Source organism: Choloepus didactylus, chromosome 19 (assembly GCF_015220235.1).
Source record: "Choloepus didactylus isolate mChoDid1 chromosome 19, mChoDid1.pri, whole genome shotgun sequence".
In the NCBI taxonomy this organism is placed as follows: domain Eukaryota; kingdom Metazoa; phylum Chordata; class Mammalia; order Pilosa; family Megalonychidae; genus Choloepus; species Choloepus didactylus.
In genome coordinates, this window is record NC_051325.1 from 42,156,772 (window position 1) to 42,184,596 (window position 27,825).

The 27,825-nt window shown below is 51.0% G+C and overlaps 1 protein-coding gene across 1 annotated transcript; it reads left to right on the forward strand.

Annotated features, from left to right (window-relative positions):
• On the forward strand, nucleotides 1-26,384 carry BPI (bactericidal permeability increasing protein). The gene is made up of 15 exons (XM_037812017.1): nucleotides 1-149; nucleotides 2,488-2,602; nucleotides 3,791-3,916; nucleotides 5,371-5,532; nucleotides 6,711-6,774; nucleotides 11,235-11,298; nucleotides 12,698-12,789; nucleotides 15,069-15,245; nucleotides 16,286-16,345; nucleotides 17,327-17,494; nucleotides 18,569-18,636; nucleotides 20,782-20,824; nucleotides 23,429-23,492; nucleotides 24,421-24,497; nucleotides 26,016-26,384. The coding sequence occupies exons 1-15, from the start codon at nucleotides 41-43 to the stop codon at nucleotides 26,052-26,054; spliced, it is 1,428 nt and encodes a 475-aa protein (XP_037667945.1). The 5' UTR covers nucleotides 1-40; the 3' UTR covers nucleotides 26,055-26,384.
• Nucleotides 26,385-27,825: the final 1,441 nt, after the last annotated feature.

Here is a 27,825-nt window from a genome sequence, read left to right on the forward strand (position 1 = left end):
TCCCAGGCCCGAGGCTTTGGCGGCTCTAGCGGACGGAGCCATGGCCCGATGGACCGCCCTGGTGGTGCTGGCTGCGGTGGGCACGGCCGTGGCGGTGGCCACCAATCCCGGCTTCGTGGCCAGGATCACCCAGAAGGGCCTTGACTACGGTAATCGGACGTCTTCCGTCCCTCCCCTCCCACCCCTGAGGTGAACTTATTGAGCACGAACTGTATGCCAGCCCTTTAAAGCCAACATTCTTATTTCTTATTAACAACATTGACGGGTGGGTCCACTGAGGCTTGGAGAGGGGACGTGGGACATGGGGAGCTGGATTTGAACCCTGGTCTTCCCTGATGACCCAGTAGAAATATAAACTGCAGAACAGCAAGTTCTGCAGACCAAGAGAGAGAGAGCAGACCGCCACTGGTCAAGTGTTCAGGGAAGTCATGGCAGAACTCAAGGAGAACTTGTATCCCACCCCTGAATTCCTACCCTTGCCCTGCAGGACACCCCAGAAACTGAGGGATGCAGACAGCAGGCCCCGCATAAGCTGGGAGGAAGGAGCATGCCCTGCTCTGCACCTAGATCTAGGATGGCCCTGAAGGTTTTCTGGGAGCAGAGACTTGGGCTGGGGCTTTAAACCTACAAGTCCTCATGCCCTGTTATAGCAGCTTCAGTTTCCCCTTCTGCCTGTGTCCCATGTGGCATTCCAAGTGAGTTTTCTGAAATGCAGCAAAATCTGTTCTCGTCTCTCCCCTGCTTACATGTTTTGATGGCTCCCTAGTGCCCTCCGAAGATATCCTCACCCTTTGGCATGCCGTGACTTTCAGATCCTGGCCATCCCAGGTTTCCTTTCCCTTCCAAGCAGGAACCATGTCTGTGTTGTTTACTTTTGACCCCCCAGAAGGCCTACCCAGGGCATGGGTTCTGGGATCAGAAGGCCTGGGTTCAAATCCCGCCTCCACCACCCATCAGATGTGTGGCCCTGGGCAAGGCACCTCACCTCTCTGAGTCTCAGCTTCCTCATCTGTGAAATAGGGGCAATAATGGGACCTACTTCCTAGGATTGTTAAGATTCAGTGACTTAATACATGTACAGAGGCTGGCACAGAGTAACAGCTCGATAATGTTTACTACTACTTCTGCTACTACTATCCCTATTTTCTTAGCTGACTCTTGGAAAACAGAAGGCTCGGACCACAAAGGCTCAGGCACCCTCCAACCCCAGGCTTACCTTCCCTGGAAGTAGCCCTTGCCCAGATCACTCCTTTGTTCCTCTTTGTACTTCCTGCTCACCTCCTTGGCAGCTGAGGCAGATATGATGGCCTCAAGTTATAGAAAGAGCACTGGACTGGGAGTCAGGAAAACTTGGCTCCAGAGTGCCGGTATGGAAGAGCTGGAAGTACGTGGGCATGATAGTTAGCCGGCTCAGGGTTCAAGCCTCAGCTCCCTCATCTTTCTACTGGCTCCTCTCTAGCTCACATATTTGCCTTGTAGTTGGTTCTCTGAAGCTGTTAAATGCGCAATAGCTTATGGTGGAATTCCTGGCATTGGGGAGTTCGTTTCTTGAATCATCCAACAAATATTAATTCAGTGCCTTCTAAGTGCAGGGCACTATGATAGATGTAGGGGACAGGTCAGTCACTAAAACCAACATTGCCGCTGAGCTTACATCTAGATGGGGAGAGGGACTTTAATCAAAGGGCCATGGATAAGTGGTACCTGGGGCTCCAAAGGAGGTCTGTAACTCATGAGAATGGTAACAGGGGGTTGTTCCCAACCGTTGAGTCAAGGAAGAGCTGCTCAAGCTGGCTAGAAGTTGGCCAGGTGAAGGTGGGAGGGAAAAGGTTTCCAGGCAGAAGGAACGGCATGTGCCAAGAGGCCCTGTGGAGAGACGGATTTTAAAAGCCAGAGGGAGTGGGATATCTGCAAAGGCACAGCACAGTGCTGGGCATGGGGTCAGTATTTAGTAAATACTTGTAGAGTACTTGACTGGATTTTGGGGTGATATTTTAGACCACATGTTGGCAAACTGCAGCCTACAGACCAGATCTGGCCTACTGTGTAATTTTGGATGGTCTGTGAGCTGAGACTAACCTTCACATTTTAAACAGTTGAAAAAAAATCAGAAGAAGAATAATATTTATGACACATGAAAAATTATATGAAATTCAAATTTCAGTGTCCATAAATGAAGCTTTATTGGAGCACAGGCCTGCTCATTCATTTACGTGTTGTCTATGGCTGCTTTTGTGTGAAAACGGCAAAGTCGAGTAGCTGCGACAGAGACGGTGCGACCCACAAAGCTGAAAACATTTACTATCTGGCTCTTTAGAGAAAACCTTAGCTGATCCCTGTTTTGGACCCCTCCAACTGCACCTCAGAGGTGGGACCCTACGGGCCCCTCCTATGGACAGGGCCAAGGGCCCGGGCCTGTCCTGACGTTGATCCGCCCTTCCAGGCTCACAGGCTGTGCCCTGACCGCCCCCTTCTCTCTCCCCTCAGCCTGCCAGCAGGGAGTGATCGAGCTGCAGAAGGAGCTGGAGAAGATCAAGATCCCCGATATCTCAGGAAAGTTTAAGATCAAGCTTTTAGGGAAAGGGAGTTATGAATTCTACAGGTGAGGCCTGTCTGTGCTGAATCCTCAGTGTGCAGGAACTGTCGTCTTCTGGGGCCATCCAGACCTAGAATTGCAGAGCCTCAAACTCCTAAACTCAGGGAGGTTAGGATCCAAAAGGCAGTGTTTACACTATCGCAAGGAGATACGCTGCCCGAGCTCAGCTCGGAGGAAGCCACAAAAACCGTGTCTTCCAGGCACTCACTATAACTCCCAGGGTACATGAAAGCCAAAACACTATGCCAGCCCATGTATCAATTATGATTTGGGTGGATTTCAAGGACAAAAAAAATCCTAATCCGAAATGGCCTAAGCTAGAATTTAATGGCTCCCATGGCTGAAAAGTCCCCGGCATTGTCTGGCTTTAGGTTCAACTTGAGGTGGGCGCAAATGATGTCACTGGACCCTGTTTCTTTCTCACCAGCTCTCAGCATCCCTTCCTTGGGGAGTCCCAGGTCTCAGGGAGGGTGTCCCCCCGCCAGCATCTCCTCCTTTATCTCCTCAACACTCCCTCAAACTCAGCTCAACCCAAAGCCCTAACTAAGAGTGACTCTGATTGGTCCATCTTAGGTTGTGTGCACACCTGAACCAATCACTCTGGCCAGGGTAATAGAATACACTAATTGGCTTAAGCTTGGGTCAGAAGCTCCATCCTCTGAAGATGCAGGTAAAACCAAAATGAAATAGCAGTTCTGTTACCATAAGAAGGGTGTGTGGCTGCTGTGCAGAAAAACCGTTAAGTGTTCTCTACAGAATTTTACCCGCCCCTTCATTCAACAGATATTTTTGAGCACCTACTAGGTGTCTGACTCAGCAGGCTCTGGGGCTATAAGAGTGAAAACAGAGACACACCCCACCTCTTTACAGAGCTTGCAGCCAATGGGAGAGCGTTCATTAGCTTCACTGGTTATCACATACCCTGCAAGACAGAGAGTGTTGTTCCCATTTTACAAATGAGGAAACTGAGGCTCAGGGTGATTAAGTGGCCTTTCCGGGTCACACAATCGTAAGTGGAGGAGCAGGATTCAAACTCAGATGTGTTTGACTTCAAAGCCCTCCCACTGCACTGTCTTCTGGGACCCCCTGGGGTGGACGGGGTGAAGGACCAGGGTGGGAGGGGGAGATGAGTCTGCGTTAACCAAACCCTCGTGTGGGCACCCAGGAGGCTGGCTGAATTTTTCTCCTTTGCAGCATGGCTATCCGCAGATTCCAGATGCCCAGTTCCGAGATAAGACTGGTGCCCAACGTGGGCCTTCGATTCTCCATCAGCAACGCTGATGTCGAGATGAATGGAAAATGGAAGGCACGGAAGTTCATGTGCGTTTCTCTGCCCAGAGCTATTGGGTATAAGGGTGAATTCTTGGTGAGATTTGACAGGGACTAGGGATGGATTCCCAGGAATGCCCAAATTTGGCCTCACCCATCACCCTTGTCCTTGCAGAGCTCCTGAGGGAATTTTCCACATAAGAAGATTCAACCAAGTAACTCTTTTTAACAGCTGAACATTTGTCTGACTCCTCAATGCTGGACCCTGGCAAGGCTGAGGGGGAGCCTGTGGCTTAGGAGGAGTCTAAGTGGCATCTCCAATGTATCAGTTAGCTATCACCATGTAACAAACCATCCCAAACTCAGTGGCTTAAAACAACCACCATGTAATATCACTTTCGTATCTGGGGGTCAGCTGAGGTTCAGCTGGTCTAGGCTGGGCTCGGCTGGGGTAACTCTGCTCCCCATGGATCTCTGCTCCTTGGACCAGTGGGCTCGCCAGGGCGAGGTGTTCTCTTGGTGATGGCAGAGGTGCAAGAGGACAAGCAGAAGCATGCCTGTCCTCTTAAGGCCTAGGCCCAGAGTGGCCCACGGTCACTTCTACCCATGTGCCCTTGGCCAAAGCAAGTAGTGTGGCCAAGCCCAAAGTCAGGGCCTTGGTAAGGGTGTGGATGCAAGGATGGGTGAAAAATTGGAGCAACTCACCCAAACTACAACTTAGAATCTAAATATTGACCGATCACTTTAACACCTTCTCCTTTATGGGGAATCTAGAGAGAGGAAGGAGCAGAGGGCATTGTAGCTAAGGAAAAGGACATGAGTCTGCCCTCCCTTATAGGGACTGGGTCTGTCCACTTCCCACAACAAGAAGTGCTTCATTCTTCACTTGGGCTCTTCAGCATCTAACATTCCACTTGTTGATAAAATAATAATAACAATAACCCTTCATCATATTATAGACAAGTTGACAGATTACATTCATGTAACCTGATTACATACATTCTGTAATCTGGTTACATACAATCAGATTACATACATTCTTATCCAAACCTCATTTCATCTCTAAGGGAAGAGTTATTAATCCCATTTAACAAAATGAGCACATTAATTAATTAAAGTCATTGGCCCCAAATCACCCAGTGTTTTAGTGGCAAAGCAGAGACTGACACTCAGGTGTTCCACTGCTGGTCCAGCATCTGGGTGAGGAAAGTGAAGCTCAGAGAGGTTAAGAAATGTGCCCAGGGCCACACAGCATTAAGTCACCAAGGCAGTGGTTAAGAGCAGAGTTGTGCCAGGAAGACATGGGTTCAAACGTAAGACTAGAATCCTGGCTGTACCACTCAGCTGCTGTGTGACCTTGGGCGAGCTCCTCCCCTCTCTGAGCCTCCCCTCCTCACCCTGAGTGGGGATAACAGCAGAACCTTCCTCCCAGCATTGGTGTACAGTTTGAAAGCAGTGGGGAATAAAGCGCCTGCTCCAAATAATTTCTTTTTGTTGTCATTTAGCAAAATCAGTGGCAAGTTTGACCTGAGAGTGGACGGCATATCCATTTCCGCTGACCTGAAGCTGGGCAGTGACCCCGCCTCTGGGCACGTCACCGTTGCCTGCTCCAGCTGCACCAGCCACATCAGCGGCGTCCATGTGCACATCTCAGGCGGCAGCTTGGGGTACGATCTCTCGGGGGTTAGGTGGGGGGAGGAACCTCAAGCAGAACTGTCCTCAAGGTGACTGTCCTGTGGTCAGAAAACACGTCTGGAGTGCCACCTCCACTCCACGACTCGCTCAGAGTCTCCAGGTGCAGGGGAGGGGCAGGGGTCCTCAGATGAGGCAGACACTGTCCCCACCTCGAGGGATGACTTGCTCGTTAAGCGTCCTGCAGACTTGAACGACTACTTACCATGACCCGGGCTCTGTGCTAAGCACTTTATATGCACTAAGTTTCAAATCCTCACCACATATCGTAGGCATCCATCCATCCATTCATTCAACAAACATCTACTGTGCACAGTGCTCAGGAAGCAGTAGCAGGAGCACTGCAAATCTAGTAACAGCGAACATTGATTGGAGGCTTAGTATGGCCAAGCACTGTTTCCAGCATGTGCAGTTTCTCATTCAATCTGTACAATGACTCTATAAGGTTGGTCTATCATTATCCCACTCTCAAGGAAGGAAACCGAGGCACAGAGAGGATAAAAAATAACTCAAATTCCCATAGCTAGTGAGTGCTGAGGAGGGTTTCAAACGCTGGAATAGCTGCCTCCAGACTATTAATTACACAGTTCCTGTCTTCTTGAAGCTTTCAGCCCAGTGGGGAAGACAGACATTAACCAAATCATCACATTAATGAATGGTTAATGGATAATTATAAAAGGAGATGAGAAATAAGAAGGGGTACATGGCGCTGTGAGTGCACAGAACAGGGGGATCTGACCCAATCTGGGGGCTGGCCAGTCCTTCCTTGAGGAAGAGACATTTGAACTGAGATGAAAAGAGTAAGTAGGAGTTAACCAGGTAGCTTTGAGGACAGGGGCGTTTCAGGCTGAGGGAGCAGCATGTGCAAAGGCCCTGTGGTGGGACGAAGCTCTGGACACAAGAGACCGTGAGCACCTAGTGTGGCTGGAGGGCAGAGAGGAAGGGGAGTGCTGCAGCTGAGACCCAGGCCGGGTTGAGACGCTGACCCCAGAAACAGATCCCACACGCACAGGGTGAGAAGCGCCTAATGGGGTGTGCAGAGTTGGGACCCAGGGACAAGCTTGCCTAGTTCTACTTGGAGGGGGGAGGAAGGCTTCCTGGATGAGGGGACATCTGGGAAGCCTCATGCATGTCCTGGGGTGTCAATCTCCAGGTGGCTGATCCAGCTTTTCCACAAAAAAATCGAGTCTGCACTCCGAAACAACATGAACAAAAAGGTAGGTGGGGCTCCGCGTCTCGTCGGTGGTCAAGCGGGAGCGGACGTCAGCGTCCACACGCCCAGTGCATCATGGTCACTTTATTCCCACCCTAGAGCCCCTCAGCAGTCCTCACAGACCTTTGAAACCACAAATCCAGCTCTAAAAGTCAGCCATGCATATTTTACTGAGGATCCTACCAAGAGACAGAGAAGGGGCCATATCACACATACCACAGCAGAATTTCCCCCATATCCACTTGAACCACCACTGCTCTGCCCCCACTGTCTCTCCCTGCAGAGAAACTACCAACACTTCCCTCCCACCAGCCCTCTGTTCCCATCATCTCCTTCCCCCACCCTCCCCTGCCCACCCCAAATTCCCCTCTTGGTGCTCCCCACCCAGAAAACATGCAATTGATTAAGTCTCAAGCCTGGGCTTTGGCCAAACCCCACTTGCAACCCATTTCTTGAATCTGGAACTGTTACAAGAGATGGGCACCAACTAGTGTTTCCCAGCCCTGCCATACTCTGAACTCCACCAACCAGCTTCTCCAGCTGAGAAGAAGGGCCAATAATTGGGCTGGTTTTCCATTAACAAAACATCAGCTCCCAGAAATCACCTGAGCCTGTCTCATAGGGCAAGCAGCTCAAGACAGTGAACTTGGCCTTTCTCCAGAGAACAGTGGGTAGCCATTGAAGGGTTTAGGCAAGGGGGTGACATGGCCAATCTGTGCTTTAGAACAATTTCCATGTCTGCTGTGAGAACAACTGGAGGGGCCAGGAGTGGAGGCAGGGAGAGGCAGGGAGGCTACCACGGAGGCTGGTACAGTCTTCTAGGAGGGAAATGTCGGCTTTTGGTCATGGCTCTGACAACTCAGGTAGGAAAACATCACTCAAATGTGATAATCTATCTGAAAGCACTTGGCCAAAAGTTAAAAAAAAAATGCATGGTTTTCCAGCTGCATAACAGTGGATTAGAGAATGGGGTTTGGGGGTCACATCCTCTAGGTTTTAGTTCTGGCTCCAGGGCCTAACTGTGTGATCTTGGGCAAATTTCTCGACCATTCTGAGCCTCAGTTTCACCATCTGTAAAACGGGAACATTAATAGCTTCTTCACCAAGGTTTTGTGAAGATTAATGAGATAATGTAGGCAATGTGCTCCTCTGCCAAGCAGACTCACCCACCAGCTCAATTCTTTTTTCTAATTGAGTAATAGTATGAGGAGGACTGTGATATATAAAATTCATAATTAATAAAACAAATTGTTTCTTAGTACCACCCAAGAGTGGCTCCTGTACAGAAGCCAAGCTAAAAAGTGATAACACTGCTGCTGCTGCTGATTATGACAAGAATGGGGGTGATGGTGAAGATGATGGTGATGAAGATGATGATGATCACGATGAGAATGAGGGTGATGGTGAAGATAGTGGTGGTGAAGATGATGATGATGATGAGAATCGGGGTGATGGTGAAGATGGTGGTGATGAGAATGAGGGTGATGGTGAAGATGACGATGAGAATCAGGGTGATGGTGAAGGTGATTGTGGTGATGAGAATGAGGGTGATGGTGAAGATAGTGGTGGTGAAGATGATGATGATGATGAGACTCAGGGTGATGGTGAAGATGATGGTGGTGATGAGAATCAGGGTGATGGTGAAGATGATGATGAGAATCAGGGTGATGGTGAAGGTGATTGTGGTGATGAGAATGAGGGTGATGGTGAAGATGGTGGTGATGAAGATGATGACAATGATGAGAATCAGGGTGATGGTGAAGGTGATTGTGGTGATGAGAATGAGGGTAATGGTGAAGATGGTCATGGTGAGGAGGGTGATGATGATGACGACATGTGCTGAGTGTTTATAGAGAGCTGGCTAGGAACACTATATGGATTCTAGCATTTAATCCACACATAGTTCCTAAGGGGTGAGCCATGATTATCCTTTTTAAACATAAGGAAACTGAGGTACACAGAGAGAGGAAGTGATACTGGTGGGATTCAAACCCAGGACACCCTCTCCAAAGGCATAGCTCTCAATCATAACAAGGAGTACTGGCTTGAATGAATGAAAGAATGAATGAATGAAGTGTCAGGGCTCCATGACTCCAGGAGGGGCTGGAAGTGAAGAGGAGAGAGCTGAGGAGTCCACCTTGCATCTGCGAGAAGGAAGAGCCCCAGTCCAGATAGGGTGTGTAGGGTGAGGGGGAGCCAGACTCCCAGCTGTGATTTCCTGTGGTTTGGAGCCATCTGTGGGCCTGACAGGTGAGCAGTGTTGGAGGCCGGCGGCTGACAGGCAGCTCAGGTGTCCAGCTGTGCCCCAGCCACCAGATGTGCTGGGCCAGCTCCTCAGGAAACAATGTTCTAGGTCCTCTTGGGACTTCCAGAGTATGATGATAGAAACACACTCTGGGGAAACCAAATTTTTTTCCTCCCTTCTCCATTTTTTCTTTCCTCCCTTTCCTCCGGTGCTCCATTCCTGGATAAAATGACCTGACTGGCCATGGGGAAGGAAGGGGAACAGAGGGGCGGATGGTGGGGCCAACCTGAGGAGGAGTAACAGCCTGAGGCATGTGGTTTGGGAGGTGCTGGCCTTGGGGGTCCTCAGGAGAGGCCTGGCTGCAAACCAGACCCGGCATTGGCCACAGAATGGCAGCAGTGGAGATACCTTTGCTTGGGTTCGCTCCAAGGCAGATGCCCAGATGAGGATTTCGGTGTAAGAAGTTTATTTGGGAGGGGCTCCCAGGCAGCGCGGTGCGGGAGGGGGGAAGGGAGTGGGGAGAGGTTACAGCTGTGAGCAGCCAGGGCTCAGTCCTGCGGGGGCCTCTCAGAGGCCCGTGTGAAACAGACTTCAGGATTGTCCCAAAAGGGGTTAAGGAAGCTGGGGCATTTATGCACCAACTCTTACCCCTCTTTGGTCGAGGGCTGTTCCTAGGGGTTTTTACTCCTTGGAACGTCAGAGCTGGGTCCATGGGCGAGGGAAAGCCCCCAGGAGAGAGGTGCAGGAGCTGGAGGCAGAAGACTTGGAGGTGTGGATGGGCCAAGGGGCTTGGGGTGTAGCACTGGTATCGTCTGCTCCAGGGGGCTGTGGGTCTGCCTGCTATGGCTCAGGGACGGGGCATGGAGAGCAAGGAGTGGAGAGCAGAGAAGCAAACCCTGAGAGCTGCAGCATTTACAGGGACAGAAGAGGAGCTCACAAAAGGTGTGCGGGGAGGAGTGAGGGAGACATGGGAGGAGGGACTGGAGAGTCCTCGATCACAGAGCCCGAGAAGGCGGGAGCCGTCAGCCATGCCAGGGGCTGCCCAACAGCCAAGAAAGGCAAGGCCAGAAGAGACTCATTGGCTGACCAGCAGAGGTCATCTGTGCCTTGGGGAGAACAAGGTGGAGAGGGTGAGGGTAGGGGCATCTGACCCCACCCCCAGCCTCAACCCCTTCAAGTTGGGGAAGGCTGTGGTTTTAATCCTATGTTCCAGCTCTCTATTGCTCTCAAACAAACAGCCGCAAATTTAGAGGCATAAAACCACCACCCTCGTAGAATGATCCTGGATTCTGTGGGCCAGGAAACCACACAGGCATGGTGGGGTGGCTTAGCTTCTCTGCCCCACGCTGTCTGGGGCTTCATCTGGGCAGATTCAAAAGCTCAGGGAATCATCTGGGGGGAGAGACTCCTCTCTCACACATCTGCTGCCTGGGCTGAGCTGGAACTGTCGGCCAGAGCAACTATTCGTGGCCCGGGACACAATGTCACTTCCGCCACTTTCTGTTGGTCATGAGCAACTCACAGAGCCTGCCCAGCTGCAAGGGGAGAGCTCCTTGACTCCATTTCTTGGTGGGGAGTGTCAAGGTCACATTACAGAAGTGCAAGTGGAGTGGAAAAACACAACCTGCCACATTCCATTTGAGAGATGAAGATGTGGAGAGCTAGAGAAACGGAGTACCAACCTCAGTGGCAAACTTGGCTTGTGACCCAGATCTCAGACGAGCGCATGTTCTCCTGAGAGTTATGTGGGAGGGGGTCAGGGAGGCCTTCCCCAGCCTTACACTGCAGAGGTGAGGTGCCCACCCAGGCTCTTGCAAAAGGCCTGTCCACCTTGCTCTGGAGCAGCACAGAAAGGGGAGGGCTGACCACTGACCACTTCCTGTTTGTTGTTTTTTTTCACCATCTCATTCCACAAAAGATCTGAGATGGTAAGAGCAAACAAACAAAACCACATTATAAAATAGAAAACAAAAATGCCCATCAGGGAAGTTCCTCACCAGATGGGGAACACAGTGCAGATTTGTAGGTCATACAATCATGTATAGTTACTTTTCCAAACTGCATGTTGGCCTTTGAGCTTTCTGGTGGCCAAGGAGAAAAGGGAAACTTGATTAGATACATGATTTTCAAGGAGACATTCAAGGAAAACAAAGCACGTCCTGGAAGGACACTTTCCACTATGGCAGACCCTCACTGATCGATTCTTTGGTTCTCCCCAGATATGTGCAACAGTGACCAGTGCTGTGTCCTCCAAGCTGCAACCTTATTTCCAGACTCTGCCAGGTGAGGGCTAGGTGGGGGTCAAGGAAGGCTGGGTTGAAGGGGGAGGGGTGTGGAAGGCAGGGTGGGTGTTACGGAGCCAAGAGGTTTCCGAGACAGGCCCAGACCTGGGTGGGGATGGGTAGAACAGGTTATTTTCGAATGGCACCTGGGGTTGGATCCCTACTGAGCCAGATCCTTGTGGCAGGTTCAGAATTTAGATGGAAAAGCAGCTCGTACCCCACACATTCTCCACTCCTGCAGAGCCAAAGAGCCGCATTTTCCCAGCTCTCTGAGACCAGAGCCGCATGGCTGGCCCGAGATCTGAGGCTGGTCACTTCTCCTCTCTGAGTCTCAGTTTCCTGATCCTTAAGATGGGGACAACAGTCCCTGCCCTTGGTAAACTGCAGCCAAGGAGGATAGCTGCCATGGCCGGGGAGGACTCCCTCTTACCGAGGGCTCACCTAGTACCAAGCGCTCAGCAGAAGTGTCTTTTCCCAGCCTCCCAGCACCCCACTAAGGTAGGTGTGATCTCCCTGATTTTACAGACGGGGAAACTGAGGCTCAGAAAGGAGCTGTGGCTTGCTCAAGGTCCCAAAGTCAATAAGAAGCAAATGCAGGATCCAAATCCAGGTGTTCTTATTCTGGAGTTTGTGCCCCAAACTGTGACCTGGGCTGCCACCCTGCAGAGCCTGGCATGGCAGGCACCTGGTCATGCCTATTTAATTTGAATTTCCTTCCTCCAGGTACTGCCCCCAGCCCCTCCCAGGGTAGGACCCACCCTGTACTTGTTCAGTGCAGTGACAGTGGCCAATGTTTCTTCCCATCAGGCAGGAAAAGGATTTTGGATTAAGTCTCAGCTCTGTCACGTGCCAGCTCTACCAACCTGGACAATTTGCCGTTTCTGAGCCTCAGTTTCTTTCCCTGCAACATGGGAAGGAAGGGTTAAAAGGGGAATTGAAATTATTTAATTCTCATTGATTACTGTGAGGAAACAATTGAGACCTGAGCCAGCCTGGGCTGGGCCTGGGGTCTTGCCACTACTCTGCAGGGGACGTTTGGCATGCACCTCATTTAATCCTCCCAGCACCTGTGAGGTCACATTCTATAAATGACAAAGAGAGAGGCTCAGAGAAGCAAAGGGACTGGACGGAGCTGGTGAGAGGCTGAGTTCCATTCCAGCCCAGGCCTGTCTGTTCCGTTTAGATACTCATCTTGAGGCTGTAGGAAGAAGGGAGTGGGATAATGTCTGTGCATATGGGGTGTGGGTTCGTTTTCCTTTGAGGGGAGCTCATTTTCATGGAGGGCTTCCTGGAGGAGGGGGTGGGGCTGGAACTGGCACAGCAGTTCCTGATCCCGTGCCCCAGACCCCAGGGACACTGCTGTGGGGAGCCAGTTCAGGGTCCATCTCTTTTCCCTCTAGTGACAGCCAAAATAGATGCCGTGGCTGGGATTGATTACTCGCTGGTGGCCCCTCTGACAGCCACAGCCGACTACCTGGATGGGAAGCTGAAGGTGAGGCTTACACGGTGAATCACACACCCTCCTGTCAGTGCCTCAGGCCCTCCCGGGGCTCCCTCTCACACTCGGAAACGTGGCTCCCCTCACCTCCTCTTTGCCCTTTGCCCGCACACCTCCTCAGTCACCCCCTCCTCTCCCTGCTCCAGTCACTCTGGCCGTCTTGCCATTTCTTAAACACACTATGCTCGCTCGCTCCCCAGGACTTGGGCATTTGCTCCTCCCTTTGCCCAGGCGCCCCTTGCCCCCCAGTACCCACAGCCCTCCTGGGCTTACCACACATCTTTGCTCAAATGCCCCCTCCCCAGACAGGCCTTTCCTGACCACTCGCTGAAAAGCTCCTTCCTCTTCCCCTGCATCCTGCTTTATTTTTCTCAGTAGGATTTATTGTGTGCGTGTGCACACACACACACAGGACTTATTGCATGCATGCACACACACGCACACACACACAGTCTGTTTCTCTCACTAGAATGAGAGAGAAGGGGATGTGCCTCCTTTGTTCACTACAGAATGTGCAGTACCTAGAAGTATGCTTGGCATTGACAGGTGCTCAGTAAATTTTTGTTGGGTGGATGGATGGGTGGAGGATGGAGGAAAGGAAGGAGGGAGGGAGGGAGGGATGGAGGGATAGAGTTTCACGTTGTGCCACTCCCCTATTCGCTCACCACGGGCTCCAACCAGAGATATCCGCCTGTGCTTCCTCAAACCCCTGCAGCTGGTTCCCTCCGCCGGGCCCTAGACGAGGGCCTGGAGCGCCTCTCGCTGCCAGGGCCCACCTCTAGCCGGCTGGCGGCTTCTTACGCTCCGGGTGGGTCTCTGCTCAGTGGCCCTTCTAGCGCAGCCTTCCCCGGCCACCTGGCCAGGGCAGGTCCCCTCTCCCCAGAATTCATTCTGGAGGTGCCTCATTCAGCAGGTGGCTTGCTTGTTTGTTTACTGTTTGTTTGCCGTTGTCTGCCTCTCCCACTAGACTGTGAGCTCCCCAGGGGCAGGGGCCAAGTTGGCTTTGTTCACGGCTGTATCCTCATCCCCTGGAAATGAAATAGATGAATGAAGAAAAAAAAAACACATTAGGTGTAAGAAGGAAAATTTAGAAACTACAAAGAAGCAGAGGAATAAATAGGAAGGGGAGGAAGGGAGGAATGCGGGAGTCATTACCCAGATCTTACAACCCAGAGATAACTACCATCAACAACACAAGTTTAGATCCTTCCAATCCTGCCTATGCCAAGACAAAGGAAAACATCCACACACACGCATACACACATAGAGACATGGAAACAAATGTACTCACGCACGCACGGTCCTGCAATGAGTCACACGATACATGCTCTTTTACAACTTTTAAAAGACATGAAAACGTAACGTATCTTTCTGTGCTACCAGGGATCATGCTCCTGCAGGCCCCCTGCCAGCTGTGCTGTCTTTCGGCGGGTGGTGGGCAGTGCCCCCTCCTGGGACATTCTCCATTCATCCTCTTTTAGTTGCAGCTCTGCCCATCCTTGAGTATTTCCCAGAAATTGCTGGGCCAAATGGTGTACTTAAAAAAAATATATGTAAGTGACACAGCAAAGTAAAAGATTAAAATATTAGTACATCATAATCATCGCTAGCAAATCGGGAAGGTTCCCTTCACCCCACCCCACCCCACCCAGGCTCCTGCACACAGGTCCTGGCTGTCGGCCGTGGAGTGACGCCCCCCGGTTCCCTGGTTCTAAGCATTCACGTGCACGCACTCTTCAGAACTGTATAAATGTATATCCCCCGGCAGTGTATGAACACTTTCACCAAAAACTATAGAGTATAAATTTAAAACACTTAAAATGGTTTACGTCTCTCTTTAAAAATTTTGCTAATTTGGTAGATTTTTTTTTTTTAAAAAAGGAGTCTCATTGTTCTTTTACTAGGTTTCTGTGCTTATTAGCAAGGTTGAGGCTGAGACAGTGGGGTGCTTAAGGGTGTGCTCGCTGGACCCTGGAGGCCGGGGTTTGATTCCTGGCTCTGCCATTTCCCACCTGGGTAACCTTGGGCAAGTCACTTAACCTCTCTGTGCCTCAGTGTCCTCTCCTGTCAAAGCACAGTTACACCTACCTCCCACGGCTGGCGTGCAAAGCACTCAGAAACTCACAGGGAGGAGGCTTTCGATGCACAGGGGCCACTGCGTTTTCTTCTGTGAATGCATGACCCGTGTCCTCAGCCCCACTTTTCCCTGAGATGGAGCCGCGGGTGTTATCCCTGAGGTTCTCCTGGGTTCACTCTGTGGCCTCCGCCCTCAGGGGGAGTTCTTCAGGCTGGCCGGCCGCACCCCATCCCCCTTCACCCCGCCCGTGCTGGCCTTTCCCATCGACCACGACCGCATGGTGTACCTGGGCATCTCTGACTACTTCTTCAACACCGCTGGCCTTGTGTACCATGAGGCCGGAGCCCTGCAGCTGACCCTCACAGACGATGCGGTAAGGCCGGGCTGGGGGAGGATGTGGGAAGAGCACTGGACTCAGAGTCCAGCAAGCCTGCTGGGGGAGCCCGAGGTCTTCCCGAGAGCCAGCCAGACCTGAGTTTGGATATCCACCTCACTCCTCTCCAGCTGGGGGAGCTTGGGCAGTTACTCAACCTCATCTATCAAACGCCAGTAACAGCACCTTCCTCAAAAGGTTGCAATGAGGCTTAAACGAGATATTAAAGCATGGACACACTTGGCACAGTGCTTGGCATGTCAAAGAACTCAGTGAACAATAAAACTAGCAGCTCACACTGACCGAGTCCTGCCGCAAGCCGGGCTCCGTGATCCAGTCTAAGTGTCGTGTCACATTGTTGTCATCGTCTTCATTGTCTCTATCACACGGTCATGGTCGAGGCCCACTCTGGCCTCAGTTCACCCATCTGTAAGGTGAGGAAAGGACCATCCTCTCCAGAATAGAGAAGCAACCTGACCCCAAGGCGGTCACTCACCTTGTGTGGTTCCTTCTATGCTGCTCCTGGAATGTCCCACGTGCTCCCTGCACATATGAACAAAGACAACCCAAATGGGAACAAGCCAGCCACTTGTTCAGAGCAAGGGAGACAGACACCATCACTTGCCTTTGGCAGAGACTCAAAGGCAGGCGGGGGTGGGGGGTGGGAAAGCTCTACCGTGGACAAAAGTGAGGGCTTCAGGTGTGCTCTGACTGCAGGTGGCTGCTGTGGGGAAGCTGGGGGAGGCCACCTAGAAGCTGGGCATCCTCAGGGACCAGTCTGAGGACCATATTTGGCTTTCTCAGGGATAAAAATAATAGGGCAGCTGGCAGTCACTGATCAAGTCTTGACCGTCCTCGGCTGATTGCTGCAGAGAGTGAGGTTTGCTTCCTGGGCTGAGGTTGTGGATCAGAATTCTGTTGTCATATATGATCTGGTCACTGTCTGCTTGTCTATTCAGTCTCTCATTCCCATATAGAATTTGCCTTCACACTCCATCTATAACATAATCCCCCAATCCTCTTCTCTTCTCTTGTTAAAGATTCCAGAGAAGTCCAGATTCCAACTGACAACTGAGATGCTTGGAACCTTCTTACCACAGGTAAGTAAAGGGCCTGGATCCTTTAGTCAGCTCAGGAGGTGGCCTGGGGGTGCTGGGGGGTGCTGGGCTCCACTGAGTGGCTTCACGAGTCCTCCCCTCCCTGGGGTTGGAAGAGAATTCCTACAGCCTGTCCCCCATATGGAGAAGCCCCAAGCACCCAGTTGGCCAGGAGAGATCCTAGATACTAGGGATCATCCCACTCAACACATATCTATTGAGTGTCCATCGTGGACTGGGGCTGGGCACCCCCAAAGCAGACTCAGTGTCTGCCCTCCTGGAGCTCATAGTCCAGTGGAGAGAGAAAAACAGTATTCGGGTGCACCAAACAATTACAAAGACAACGACAGATGGTCATAAGAGAGGCTAACAGGTGGAGGAGTTAGACGAGGCGGTCAAGGAAGACCTCCCTGGTGGTGCTACTCCAGAAATTTCTCTACTGGAGGTACTGGTGGTGGTGGTGATACTGGGGGTAGATGGAGCAGGGGAATTGCCTGGAAGCTGCAGGTGCATAACAATCACAATATTTTTCCTCGGACTGTGAGCTTGCCTGGCGGAGGATTGGAAGCTCACCTAGATGGGGATCAATAAGGCCCTTGCCATTGTCCTCCTGAAGCTATTATTGCACTTTGAGGAGGTGACATTTGAGCTGAGACCTGAAGGAAGGACAGAGCCAATTTTGCTTAGAATGGGGGACAAGCATTCAAGGAGAGGGACCAGAAAGTGTAAAGGTCTTAGATCAGAGCTTGCCGGTTTGAGCTGCAGAAAGGAGTTCTGTGTGGCTGGAGTGGAGGGGGGCAAAGGGAAGAGATAGGTGCATGAGGCTAGCCTGGCACCAAGTGCCAGATTGCGCAGTCATCTGGATTTATTCTAGGAGCTGCGGGAAGACACTGGAGGCGTGTAGGCAGGGGAGGGGCATGACACGATTTAGAAACATTTTCATAAAACCTACCCCTCTGGTTGGCCACCCTCGCGGGGCTGCAGGTGGCCAGGATGTTCCCCAACATGAAAGTGCAGCTGCTCTTGGCCGTCTCCTCCCCACCACGCCTCACCGTGAGCCCCGAAGGCCTGGCCTTCATCCCCGACCTGGAGGCCCGGGCCTTTGCCGTCCTCCCCAACTCCTCCCTGGCCCTCCTCTTCCAGCTTGGCATGGTAAGCTGCCCCAGGCATGGGCGATGAGTCACCCCTGAGCCCTGAGCCACTGCTCTCAGCTGCTCCTCGCTCCCACAGGCATTCAGTCATTCATTTGTGTATTTGTTTATTCATTCAATCACTCATTTGTTCAAGTTTTCATTTACTCAGTTACCCATTCTGTCCATTCACTTGTAATATGTTGTACTGTTTCCAATTCATTCACTCATATCTTTTGTGATTTCAATTATTCATTGGTGCATTTTGTTCATCCATTCATTTATTCATTTGTGCATACGTTTGTTCATTCATTTCTTGGTATATGTGTTCATTCACTCATTCACACTCATTCATCCCTTTTATTATTCATTCAATTATTGACTTAAATAGTCTATGCCCTTTCTGGTTGATGAGGCGTTCATTTGTTCAATTACTCATTTATTCATTTATTTGTATCTTTGTTTGATCATTCTTTTTTATATTTGTTTGTTCATTCCTTTATTCATCCATGCATATCTTTGTTCATGCCTTCATCTGTGTATTTGCTCAATCTTTCATTTATTCAAATTTTCATTCCATGTCGACTTGTGCGTTCAGTCATTTGACCATTTCACCACTCCAGAAACATCTGATAGCAGCCACCACAGCCATGAGGGGTACAGTCCAACCCCTCTCCCCACCTCGAGGTATCTCCTGTCTGCGGGGCCCATACAGGCTGTGAGCCACCATCTCCACTTTGCAGAAAAAATGGGGCCTGGGGGGCTTAGTGACTCACCCAGAGTTGTGCAGACAGTGAGCAGGAAAGCCGAGGTGGGACCTTGGTTTTCAAACTCAGGGAAAAGTTGCTGAGTTGAATAAATAAATGCATGGTTGTGAGAAGAGGGCTAGCCCAGACTCCAGCCTGCAGTCCCTGTCACACGGTCCCTCTGGGAGTGGCCCTGAACTCTGAAATGGAGGAGAAAACGGTAACCAGCTAACAGCCCGGGACTTCCCTGCCCGGGGGTTCTGGGGTCTGACAGGCGTATGGTCTGCAGGCCTCGCAAAGCCCTGGGCTCCTGGGGCAGGGAACTTCACCTCTGGGTCGTTGCTTTGCAGCACACAAACGTTTTTGTGGAGGTCGGTGCCAGGTCTGACAGGATCATTGGAAGGCTCACGCTGGGCAGGTGAGTGGGCTGGTGGGGCAGGAGGAGGGGGCTGCTATCCATCCTTGGTGCCCATGTGGGAGCCAAGGCCATCACTTTCCTGTTCATTCACCATGTTTAAGCCTCAAGTGATGCGAGACAGGCACAATTATTCCCATTTTGCAGAGAGTAAAATCGATGCTCAGGGATGACCTGACTGGCCCAGGGTCACCAACCGTCTTGATTTGCTGGGAGGGCCCCCGTTTTAGCACTGATCATCCTGTGTCCTGGGAAATCTCTCAGTCCCAGGCAGACTCACCTGGCTGGGCAGCACCAGGCATGACTCCACTCCACACCGAACCACACAGCCCCCCACTGCCTCCTGCTGCCCCATGTTCCCGGCCTTCCTTGGCACTTGGAAACCCCCTTCAACATCTTCACACCCCATCCTAAGGCAACCCTGCCAGAGGATTCCGGCTTCGAACTGAGCTGGCTTTGGATCCTGACAGAGGAAGTTGTGGCTCTGATGTAAAGTTGTGCATTTGAAGCCCAGCTCGCCTTGGCAAGCACCAAAACTCTCCAAACTTCGGTTTCCCTGGCTGTAAAAGAAGCCCTGGAAGAGATCTTTGCCAGTAGCATCCTTGTGATGTTCACATGTGGGTAGTGTTCAGAACACCGCCGGGAGGCAAGTGCTCAGTAAGCAAGAGGGAAAGAGAAAGAGGTGCACAGAAAGAGAGAAAGACAAAAGTGGGAGAAGAGACAGAGGGACACAAAAAGAGGGAGATGGGGTGGGGTGTAGAGACACCAAAAGACACACACACAGAGAAAGACAGAGGGAGCAACAGATGAAGAGGGATGGAAAGAGGAAAGGGGAAGACAGAGAGAGAGCAAGTGTGTGTGTGTGGGGGAGGACAGAGAGGAGACACCCAGAGATACACGGGGAGGGAGCAAGAGAGGGCAGAAGTGAGGACCCGACATTTAGACTTGGCACCTGCCTCTGAACCGTGTTCGCACTGGTGGAATTGAGTTCTGACCCACATTCCTGCCACTCCCACTCCTCTCCGGCTCGGCACTGTCCTTCCCAACCTTGAGCTCAGCCCCTGAGGTTGACATTCTCCTCATTTCTCTTGGCCTCATTTTGACAAGTGTTACACTTCAGAAACATGTGGATTCAATTTTCCCTGGAACCCCCGAGGGCCTCTCAAGTCGAGGAGCTGGGGAGGAGACAGCTGGGTGGTGGCTGAGCCCAGACTTTCTGAAATACGCAGGGGGTGGGGTTGGGGGTGGTGAAATCCCATAGTGCAGGGATTCTGGGGTTCCCAACTTTGGGGGGAACAGGAGCAAGTTTTCAAGCTTTGCCGAGTTTTGGAGACAGCAAGGGCTTTGGCATCAGAGAGCCCTGGGCTCGAAGTCCTGCTTTGGTAAATGTTAGCTGCGTGACCTTGGGCAGATCGCGTGATTGGAGTGTCACCTTCCTCATCTGTAAAATGGATCCTTGTCTCTTGAAGTTTTGCATAAATTCAGTGGGACAAAGTACCCAGCACAGTGAATGACAGGCGTTCAATAAACAGCTGTATATTCCTCCTTTTTTCCTGAGGTCACTGTTAAAATGCCATGAAGTCTGTAATGGGAGCATGATTTATTGGCTCCTACAATGGAAAAGTCCAAGGGTTTCAGGCAAGGGTAGATTCAGGTGCCCAAATGATGTCACGAGGACTGTGACTCTCCATCTCTTGGCTCTGCTCTCCTGTGTTGGCTTCAGTCATAACAGGCTGTCACCAAGTAGTGGCATAAATGGTTACCAGCAACCCCTAATTTGGGTGAGGAAAACAGAACCCCTCATTCTCAGAAACTCCAGCAGACTCCCTGAGACCGGCTCTCACTGGGCCAGCATGGGCCATGGGTCCCTCCCCGCAGTGGTCACTGTGTCTTGGAGGCAGCCTCTGCCTTTGGCCAGGTCTGAGGCATCTGCCCCAGAGGTCGGTGTGGGGTCAAGAGCACTCAAACATGGGGAGGGGGCGACTCCCCCAAAGGGAAAATAGAGGCCTGTGACCGGAGGAAGGGGGAATGGGTCCTGGGTGGGAACAAGCTGGTGTCTACCCAGAGCAGACCCCTTATCCCCAGCAACTGGGCTCTCATACGGGCCAAGAAAATAGTGGTCTCCATCTCCTGCTCCCCTTCTCACAGGCTGTCCCTGGAGCTGAGGCACTCGAATGTTGGCTCCTTCTCGGTGAGTCTGAGGCCCTTGGTGGCTTCCTTTTTCCCCTGATCTGGGGGTCTGGGGGTTACTCCAGGATCCTGGCATCCTTATAGGAGGTCACTGGTTTGTTTGCATATAATTTGCATATTAAATAATGGTGGGCAGAGCTTTGGGGCTAGAGAGACCTGAGCTGGACTCCCTGCTCCACCGCTTACTGTGTGGCCACTTCCCCTCTTTCAACTTCAGACTTTCCCCAAGAGTCAGGCCTAACCCTTTCTACCCAAGGTAGCGTGGTGAGGTTTAAATGAGTAGATGTGCACGAGCCAGTGCAGAAAACCTGCACAACGGATGTTGGTTCAATGAACACGTGAATCATTTTATGGCGCACCTGCCACATGCCAGGTACTGCCCCAGGTAGAGGGGCTAGGCTCAGAGCCTTACAATGTGGTGAGGGCACAGAGAAGAAAGTCATGAAGATCATTTCAATCATGATCAATGCTAGGAGAAACAAAACAGGGGTGGGGTAGGAAGGGATGGGAGGGTTGAGGGTTCAATGGTGTCATCAGGGAAGACCTCTTGGAGGAGGCAACGTCTGGGCTGAGAATCTGTTGCAGGCGGAGGGGACAGCAGGAGCAAGGGCCATGTGGTGAGAGCGCGCTTGGTATGTCTGAGAAACAGAGGGGAGGCCAGGGTAGCTGGAGCCGAGTGAGGAGGAGGTGCAGGAGGGGATGCGGCCGGGGAGGCAGGCAGGAGCTGGGAGGGGAGATTGTTCTCAAAAGGCAGTGAGAAGCCAGTGAGCTGTTTCTTGCAGGGAGTGACATGATCTGATTTATATCTTCATAAAAGATCCCTTTGCCCGGGATGGGGCAAGGGTCCAGGAGTGGATTACAGGGATAAGAATCAGACCAGAGAGATCATGGAGCAGCTGGTGCTTTGCCCACGTGAGAAATGGGGACTGGGATTAGGCCAGGAAGGAGAAAGATGGGGATATATTTTGTAGGCAGAACTGGGCGAGAGATTTGATGTATGTGGTGAGGGAAAGGGGAATCAAAAACGACCCCTAGATTTTTGGCCTGAGCAGCTGGGTGAATGTTGAAATCGTTGACTGCGATGGAGAAGGGACAGGTGGGGAGGAGCAGGTATAGCCTCAGCCCAACGTGATTCCACTACTGGAGAATCACTGACCATCGATAAGTAGACTGCCCTCTGCTGCCCTCACCTGGGGCGTGGACGGCGAGCTGCCCGTGTGAGCAGCAGCTCGATGCCCTTCAGCGCCAGCCGTTCAGGGCAATCCCTCGGGACTTACTTCACAGGCCACTGTGCATCGACTCTGTCCATGGTGTCTAATACAAGTAGCCTGAGTCCCCTAGTGGGCTCATTGCTGAACTCCAGTTTCCACTGCCCCAGAGAACAATTCCTTAGATCCCTGAGTTGCCCCCAAGTTCCCCACCTAGCGAGTGCCCTTGTGAGTCACCCAGTTCTGAAATCAGACTGTCCCAACATCCCTCCAAACCTGATGAAAACCCACCCAGTCTTTTCTACCTGATGAGATAACAAACAAACAGATGGGTGGAAAGCAACCTCATTTTATTTTCATGGATTTATTAGTGCTAGCGTCTCACTCACCGTGGCTTGACTAAGTCAGTAGCTAACTTCTGCTTCTGCAGAAAATAAAAATTTTAAGCTCCCAGGATTCATGGTAAGAAAGTCACCACATTTGATGCGCCCAGGAAAGTGTAGCCTGGGGAAGGAAGCTCAATTGTTCCAGAAACGACAATGTACATATTTACAAGTTGTAAATGTCAGCACTGTAGGCAATTATCTTGAAGGTTTTACATCATTTTTGAATTTTTTTTCTTATTGCCAAACCAAAATATACACTGTAGAATAGTCAGAACCTACAGATTTGCAAAACGAAAAAAATAAAAACCATCCATACTTTCGTCACTTAGTTAATATTTTGGAAGATATTCGTCCTGACTTTTGGCTAAGCACATTTAATTAAAAAATGGATTACGTGGTTTCTATAGCTTGCTTTTCCTTACTTAAAAGTGTCATGAATATCTGAGTTGATACATTTCTACAATATCGTTCTTAACAGTTGCATAGTATTTCCCAACATCAAAGGGCCATCATTTCCCCCAATTGATTACCCCATGGTTGGACATATAGGTGGCTTTTAGTTTTTTGTTTTGGTTAAATTTATTGCTTTGGTGAGCATTCTTGCATCTAAATTTTCCTTAGACTAATGATCATGGAGGCAGGTTTGCTGGCCCACACGGCACACACATTTTTAAGGTTTTTGACGAACAGTGTCAAATAGCCCTCAAAATGGTTGAACCGATTTGCCCTCTAGCCCGCAGTATCTGAGAAAATTTTTTTTTACACAAAGGTTTTTCACGTTTCAATTTACTGTCTGATGAGCCTCTTTAACCTTTGCCTTGCACCTGACAGTTCAGAATGTGTTTTGCACCTGGAATCCTTAGCGCAAAAGAAAGCATTTCTGTGACCTTGGTCAGGATGCCTTGTTCTCACGTCACCACTGTGTCACTGCTCTGCTCTCAGGGGTCCGGCTGGTGGGGGAGAGGTCGGTCGGAGTGGGAAGAGGGTGACGCAGGGCCCTCTGGTTTCCAGGTTGAACTGCTGCAGGCTCTCATGAACTATTTTGTGCCTGAGATTGTGCTTCCCAAGGTTAACGGTAAGGAGCTTGGGAGGAACAACTGATTTTTGTCCTGGGGGAAGCAGGTGAGGATGGGTGGGGAGGCTGCCCTAGAGACTCCCACTCCCGGTTCCAGTTGTGGGGGTGGAGGTGGTCCCCTGAATTGAACCTCAAATGGGATGGGCAAAGGGAACTCACAGGTGTTGTGTTCCTACAATGTGCTCATCCATTTTTTCATCTAATCCTTACGAGAGCCCCATGAGATGGGAATTGGAGAAATGGATGTTCAGAGAGGTTAAGTAACTCACTGTAGGTCACAGAGCAGGTGAGAGGTTGATGCTGGATCCCCATGCTGGTAAAAGCTTCAGACAGACCTGCCGCTAACCTCTGCAGAGCCACAGGCTGGAGTACAGAGGCCCCCATAACATGGGATGAGGACATTTAGAAATTATAAATTAAGTCAAAACATTATAGAGTATGATCCATCTTGCTAATTTGACAAATGCAGCTTGACAATGACTGGGGAGTCCACTCTAAACTCAAGTTCAGAATTCCTGGTCTCTCCAGAGTTCTGTGTAAAATGTGGTAGTATACGGAAGCTGGTCCCCTGACTGCTGCCCATCTCTGGCTTCATCCTAAACCTTGAGGGGCTTCCCACACACACAGGTGGGGACCCATAAGCACATGTCCGAGCTCTGTCCACACCCCTGCAAGCAGCCGCCCTGGGGATGCCACCTGGGCCTCGTGAACAGCAGCAGGGCAGCCACCCCCAGGAATGCAGAGTCCCATCCGGAGCATGGTGGAGGAGAGGGTGGGAGGTGCAGCCTCCTTTCGGGCATGTTCACCCATGCCAGTGCCTCCCTGGAGCCAGGCATGTCGGCTTGGGAAGGCTGCAGACCCTGGATCTCTTGTCACCCACACCCTCTGCTTTCTCTCCCCTGGTCCTCACCGTCGGCTTCCATTGCAGAGAGGCTGCAAAAAGGCTTTCCTCTCCCGCTGCTCGCCCGCCTCCAGCTCTCCAATCTGGTGCTTCGGCCTCACCAGGTGAGTCCCAAAGACTTCTTTTCACTAAATCTCCCATGAGAATAGTGATCTCCCACTGAAACGCTTCCTTTGTGCCAAGCACTGTATCAAGCGCTTTCTACTCTTACATCAACCCTGGGATGTAGGTGCTGTTAATAAACAGAGGACAACCAAGTCTCTGAAAGGTTAAATAACTTGACCAGAGCCACACAGGTACTAAATGAGGTCCAGATTCAAAGCCCAACTCCCTGCTTTTAACCATCGGCCGCATGGTTCCCACACGACACTAGGTAAAAACGAAACTCATTTGGTGACCAAAGAGCCCCTTTGATAAGGTAGATGCACTTAAATACTTGGCAAATGCCTATGGCATGCCTTCTTTGCATCCAGCATCTTTCTGGGCACGGTGGAGTATGAAACGTGGTCAGTGTCTGACAGATTTAGACACTCAGGCTTCCTCTTGGCTTCCACCCGGCCTGACCTCCGAGCAGAGCTTGACGCTAGTTGCCCCTTCCCTTGGCATGCTTTCTTCTCTAAGTCTGGAAGATGCCCTGGCCTCCTGGTTTTCCACCCACCTCTCTCCCTCGGCATTGCAGTCTCCTCACTGTTCCCACTGCCCCTTCCCAGCTGGGGTTCTCCAGGGGTCCTCCCTGGGCCCCTTCTCTTCCCCCATGTTGGCTTTTCCTGGTCACTCTCACTGACTCCCTCAGGCTGAACGGCCTTCTCCATGCCATCCAGTGTCCCGGCCACCCTTCCAGCCTCCTTACTGCATCTAAACTCCTGACTTGGGCACTTGCCGATTTCCTCAGTGTCTCCAGCATCCCCTGAAACTCAGTGCGTCCCAGCGATAGCTCTGCCATGAAGCCATCACCACCACTGTGTTCCTTACCATGGTCGATGGCTTTCCTGGTAATCCTGTGTCCACCATGGGAGCCCACCCCCCCCACGTTCCTTGCTCTCCCTTTGCCAAAGCCCAGCAAATCAGTCCCCGCTTCTTCAGACCAGGATGCTAATGAGGCTAAGAGACTGTAGAAAAATAGCTGAGAGGGCAGAAGGAACACAACCTCCATATCTCCCAAGTTTTACCAAGTTCATCCTTGGAAAAAAGATTTAAAAGGCCCCATATCAGAAATGTTTCCATTTCTGAAAATTCTGAGTGAAGGGCACAAAGGAGCAAAGAGAAGTTGTTTTGCAGCCTTCATTGGAACAAGGGCTCCCTTGAGCTGCCAAGAGGCAGGGGTGACATACGAAGGCCTCTGAAACATCCGGGGGGTCTCCGCATCGGAGACGGAAGCAGCTGCCAGGGAAGCTGCTGACAGATTCACGGGCCTGGGCAGCCATTGATAAGCAGGCCCCAGTGGCGAGGCCCCCCATGCCCCAGCTCACCTCTGCCTTTCTGTCAGCAGACAGGCCCTGCTCTACTCTCTCCTTCACAATAGGCAGGCTCCCAAGGTTTCCTTTTTAATAACCCAGCAGCCCCCACACTTACAAAAAAGGGGTGCATTTCCAGCTGATGATGCTGTTCCCATCTCTCCCTAGAATTTCCTGCTGTTTGGAGCAGATGTCCACTACGGCTGAAGTCGCTGGGGACACTGGGTCTGTCAGCTGCATGGGGGGTGAGGGCTGCCAGTGCCTGCTCCCAAGAGGCCTGAGGGACACAGGCAGTCTTTCTCCAGTCGTTTCTCTCTAGATCTTTACGAAGAAACCCTTGCAAACTTCTCCAAACTCAGATTCTGGAATGATCTAAACATGGGAACCTTGTTCATTGGGAAAATGTGTTAAGGATTATGAGCTTTTCTCAAGAGCTAAGGCTGCACAAACATTTACTCCAGAAATGCATTTCATATCCTTTTTGTGCTTCACCATAAAAAAAACAAAACAAAACAAAACTTTTTTTTCTCTGTGGAACTCTGTGTGCTGATGTTGTTTCCTGCTTGTGTCATTCATTCATTCATTCATTCATTCATTCATTGGCTATAAACAGTATGGCCTGCAGTGTCATTTAACAGCATTATCACCTCTTTTTCTCTCTCTAATTAAGCTCTTGAGCCTCCACATCTCTACACTAGCAGAAAGTCCTCTTGCTACTTTTTGAGGATGCCCCTCATTACACTCTGAGAGTACTTGGGTTCACTCAATGCCAGGCATTGAGAGTCTGGAGAGGGGATCCGTCCACTGGGTTGTTGTTCCGGTCTTTGCCACATGGTGTCGCTGTTGAACAGCAGTTCCGCACAGCCTGTCTTCCTTGGTCCACACTTGGCCTCCCTGGGGATGGCTCTCTTTGTCCTCATTTTCCTGCCCAGCTCTTGTGCCCAAAGCAGAACCAGGGTGGAGAACAGAGGTCACTAGGGTTTCCAGCCTCAGCCTCATTCCTGATGTGGAGGCCAGATCCCCAGCCCAAATGCCCCTTGGACTCTGGGTGAGCTTCCTTGGGGACTCTGGGCCATTTCGTGCCATGGGACATCAGATGAGCCTATCTCAGGCCATTAGAGGGTATCATATAGCATTGAACTTCATATCCATGGAGCAGTCACAGAAGGCCTCTCTGAGCAAGTGATATTTGGGTTGAGACCAGAAGGATGAGCGAGAGCACCCACTACTCAAAAGTCATGCAGCAGAAGGTGAGATGGGGGTGTGGGTGCTGGAAAGGGTGTGACCTGACCAGATTTAGTTTTTAACATGTTTTGTTGTGACTTCTGAGACAACCGGGCAGGGCAAGAGTGAAAGGGGGCAGGCACAAATTAGCCGTCTACTGCTGACATTCAGACTTCAGTCCGGATGGTGATGGTCAAAATGGAAAGAAATGTTTGTAACAAGGAAAAGCAGATAAAAGGTATTTTGAATTTTTTAAAGAAAACTGCACATGTCTGCCAACATCATTGATTCTCTATGAAATGGGGGTAGAGATCTTGGGGCCAGCAGGAGCAGGGCGGGACACTGATTGAGCACCCGCAGGAGTCAAGTACGGCACATGCCTGCTCTCCCCAAGCCTCACAGCACTCCCTGCCCTCCAAAGTGGGCATTGCTCAGTCCTTTAAATTAAGTCTTTCTCCAGATCACACAGCTGGCAAGTGGCAGAGCTGGGATTCTCACCCTTTCTGCCATTCGAGCTCATGCTCTTTCCACCTGACCAGATGCCAAAATCTTGTCTGTCTGTTTGATGCTTGGCATCTTCAAGGGCAGGACTGCTCTGTGCAGTTACATAGGTCGTGCACTGTAAAAAGGCACCAGAATGAGGGAACAAAATCCTTTCTCTGATTTGTCCGCCAAGAGGACAAAGGCTAGCAGAAGCCCCAAAAAGGAACAGAAACGCAGTCAGGACTGCTAGTGGGAAGAGATCATGGGGCAG